The sequence below is a fragment of the Ruditapes philippinarum genome, unplaced genomic scaffold (assembly GCF_026571515.1).
Source record: "Ruditapes philippinarum isolate M1 unplaced genomic scaffold, ASM2657151v2 ctg3119_1_1_1_1, whole genome shotgun sequence".
NCBI classification, from domain to species: domain Eukaryota; kingdom Metazoa; phylum Mollusca; class Bivalvia; order Venerida; family Veneridae; genus Ruditapes; species Ruditapes philippinarum.
In genome coordinates this window covers 265,217-269,417 of record NW_026852583.1, presented here as the reverse complement: position 1 = coordinate 269,417, position 4,201 = coordinate 265,217, and the positions used below count along the sequence as shown (strand labels likewise).

Sequence of the window (4,201 nt, the reverse complement as noted above, 5' to 3'; positions counted from 1 at the left end):
CCTTTTGTTCTATGCTATTTTTGACAATTATTATATCTATGAGCTTTGTAATTCAGTTATATACTCGTCAAATATAGAATAGATAATAAAAAAAACACTCGGAAATGCGTTTTCATTTCAATGGAATCATAGTAAGTTTACATTTTTAATCCATTATGCTGTTGAAACTATAAGTGATAGTGTACAGTCAGCCTTTAAACTTTTAATGAACTGTTCCAAATGCAAAGCAAGGTAAGTCCATTATATAATTTCAGTAAGTTTCAAGTTGTATAATTAAATAAATTAATTTTTTAATTAAAGTTGAATTTTCCAGGTGTGAATCAGACATTCTTTGCAATGAAGATTGGTGGAAACTTACAAGAGCACGTGAGGGTTGTATGAAGACATCGCTTTCGAAGAGTGACGCCGGTCTTGTCTGCCATTATTGTTGTAAATCAACAAGTGGGAGCGCGTGTAACAAGGAAATGATTCCAGACGACGTTAAAGATATTATTAGTCGGGGTATCAATGATTTCTGTAACTTATCGTTATAATTAACCCTTTCGCTGCCAGAGGGTTATTGTTTTATTGATCACCTATTTGCCAGAGGTTTTTTTTAAGAAATTACTATATTATTAATTAATATAATTATTATTATTTGTTATAAGTATTATAATAATTATATATGTTTCCAAATCTGTGAGTATAATAATTATTGTCGATGGTATAATTTTCTTTATATTTATTATTATTTTTATTATTATATATATATTATCATTATTAATTTATTATTATTACTATTATTATTATAAAAACGGCTAAAGCCGACCATATGGCAAATACGCCGAAAATAACAGGGACGGCATAAGCCGTCCCTATGGCAGTGAAAGGGTTAAAGCTGCATGCGTCCACATTAGCCAAAATTTCAAGAACATAAACCTTTAGCAAAATTTTCTATGATTTTACGAAAAGTAAAAATAAATTACAATTCAAAAAATGATCTACATGTTTTATACAGTAAATGACTAATTGTTTACCAAAATTTAACTGCATGACTAACACAGTAAGGGCTTTTTTGCATATTCTGACCTATTTTTTTGGTAATTTTCGTAGATTTTAAGTGCCGTTTGCAGTGTGTTGTGCTTGTTCTTTCGAAATGAATGAAGTTGCAGAACAATCTCAAGATATTTTTTAGGTTAAAAAAAGAAAATTAACTTTTCCAAAAGGGCGAAAAATTGAGTCCTTTGTTTAAGAAGGTATCAGTCTGAGGGGGTCAAAAATTTTTTAAAAAAATGGGTACTTTGGGGATCTATGAGATAGTTTGACCATTCCCCCGTATCTCGAGTTTTTAAAATTTTTCAAGAAGTAAAGGGTTTCTGATAGTTAAAAAATTTCATAAATCCTGGATACAAGTGCATTCCAATACCGCGTTATTGAAATGTTTATGTTGGGAAAACATGTCTTTCAAATACTTGGACATACCCAGGGAAATTTTGTTTTTACATTAAAATAACACTTTTTAAACTGCGCAAAATGTAATCACAAAACAAAACGTATGATCAATAGATGGTTCTAATGGCTCGTATTTGACACCGTAGTTAATACATTAATATAATTGATATGACTTATGATTAAAGTTTGTTTTTCAAGTTGATGGCAATTGGTCGAAGTGGTTAAGTTGGAGCAACGGATGTACAGCCGATTGCAAGGGTGTTCGAGTACGCGTTCGCTCGTGCAGTGAGCCCGCACCTGGTCCAAATGGAAGAGATTGCCAAGGTTCCAGTTTCGAACAAGAAGACTGCGGTCCAAAGAACTGCCAGTCATTAGGTTTGCCATTTTAACATAATTATGATGTTTTTTTCTTCGCAAATGAGAACATAATTAATTAGCCCGCATGAAATGTTATTGCTTTCAAATTGTATTACTCAAGTAACGGTAACATCTTAAAGTTGGCCTTCATTGGGCACATTTCCCATAAGTATTTTAATAAAAAATTGACAAAAACAATATTAAAAAAACGTTACTTCGATATTCTTATAAAATATTACATAAAAATATTTTGATTAGCAGGTAACTATGTATTTTTCATAGCATGCATTACCTCCCATAGGCTGCAACTTTTGAGCGTCATTTTCTGTACAATTTATATCCGTCAGATTACATATACAAATTTTATCATCGTCACCTAAGTTTGTTTTTTATATCAGAAAACTGATATTGTTGTTATATTTTTTATATTCGAAAGTGAGTTTGATCATTCACTTTCTGTTCACTTGCTTACTAGTACTTTACCTCTTATGTCAAATTTAAAATGAATACTGAATTCTTAGTTCACTACAATCAGTTTTGAAACAGCAGCATATTAAAAAATGAGGAACTTTCTCTTTCAGGTTCTGGATCACAAGCAATTATTGGATAAACCAGTGGAACATTGGGTAAACAGATAAAATTTGGATAAACAGATAAAAATTTGGATAAAAAAATAAAGCATTGGATGACAGAAAAACCTTTGAAAACAATTAAAAACCGATAAACTAGGCAAATACATTTGGGTAAACAATAATACTTTTGGGGTTTTAAAATAAAAAACATCGAGAAAAAACGGGGAAAACTGGATAACAGAAAAAACCCTCATTGGCCGCAATCAAAATTTGATAACAAACATAAACATTGAATAAACATAAAAAACATTGAATAAACAGAAACATAAATCATTACATTTAGCATTTTAAATAACCAGATAAAAACATTAGATAAACAGATAAAGACATTTAAAAGATAAAAATATGGATTAACCAGATAAAGACATTCAATAAACATATAAAGGCATTTAATAACCAGATAAAAACATTAGATAAACAGGTAAAGACATTAAATATCCAGATTAAATACCGGAATATTATTAGGTTAAGTCATCAAATAACAGATAAAACTTTTGATAAACAGGAATGAAAACTTCAGAAAACAGACAAATCATTGGATAAAAAAACAAATATTAAAAAAGCATTGGATAAACAGGATGGGACATTAGATTAGCGTGATTAAATGGATAAAAACGTTATTTGATTGTATAAACACAAACATTTGATAAAGAAATAATACAAAGATAGAGGGTTTGTCGTCTGCTAAGATATTTTGATACATAAGTTTGAATGATGTTGCTAAAAATAGAGTGATTTAAAGTTACATTCTTGGTATATCTTCGTTGAATTTTATTGCATTGTTTAAATAAAAATCTTCAGTTTTAATAATTTTCAAAATGTACCAACGTATTCGCCAAATAAAATGTAATATTTATTGAATGTAAGTTGCAAAACTACTTTTCAAGGTTTGCATCGATTATGTACATAATTATTTGGCATGCAAGAATGAAATATAAAAAAAAAACAGGTAAAGTTGAATTTTATTTTTCATCCGATAGAAAAGCAATCATAGGTTTCTTTTAAATCTGGATAAAATATGATCCCTTGGAAGCATTTATTACAACCAAAATTACATGAAAATTGCATGCATAGTTTGATTGAGTTTGTACACGAGGGATAATTAAACAGTGCAACGTCCCTGACACCTCTAGCACTTAGTCCTAAAAAGTATATAATTCCTATCTATATTTAAGACATATTTTATTATGATGTCTTTTTTTAAACTTGTCATCAAGTGTATATTGTCCCGCTTCGGCGAAGTTCTTGCTTGTAACGTGCTACATTTTTGTAGGGTATAACGTCGCACCAACACAGTATAGGTCATATTGCAACTTTCCAGCTTTACTGGTGGAGGAAAATCTCATTATTTCAGGCGTTAACGGGGTACTTGAGAAGTATCACCAACGTATGGTTACCTCATATCTCAAATATGAAAATCCAAAGTGCCTGTCGGGATTAGAACCCAAAACGGTTAGAGCATGTGGTTTGAAGTCAACGAACTTAACTATTCGGCCACGGACGCACGGCTTTACGTCTGACGCCCAATCGGTCCAGTATAAATATAATTAATTCTTTCTTAAATTGTAAAAATGCTTTTGAATATGTATGAAGCCCCGTAAACAATCTACAGCACTTTGGTGGCATTCAGGGGACGGGACTCCTGTCATAAATCCCCTTCCGCTGAATCGGAAAAGATGAGAGATACACAAAACGCGGAGAATATTATATGTCAGAAACATATAACATGATTAAGGTGGAAAATACACAAACAACTTGAAGTAAATGATACACAATACAAG

At 30.8% G+C, this 4,201-nt stretch overlaps 1 protein-coding gene across 1 annotated transcript; it reads left to right on the top strand.

The window, feature by feature from the left end:
- Positions 1 to 313: 313 nt before the first annotated feature.
- On the top strand, positions 314 to 2,475 carry LOC132717654 (thrombospondin-1-like; the record flags this gene model as incomplete). Its single annotated transcript, XM_060701177.1, is given in 3 exon segments — positions 314 to 501; positions 1,630 to 1,806; positions 2,370 to 2,475. Coding segments are annotated over 3 exon segments (394 nt in total), but the record flags the coding sequence as incomplete, so codon positions are not given.
- Between the last annotated feature and the right edge of the window lie 1,726 nt (positions 2,476 to 4,201).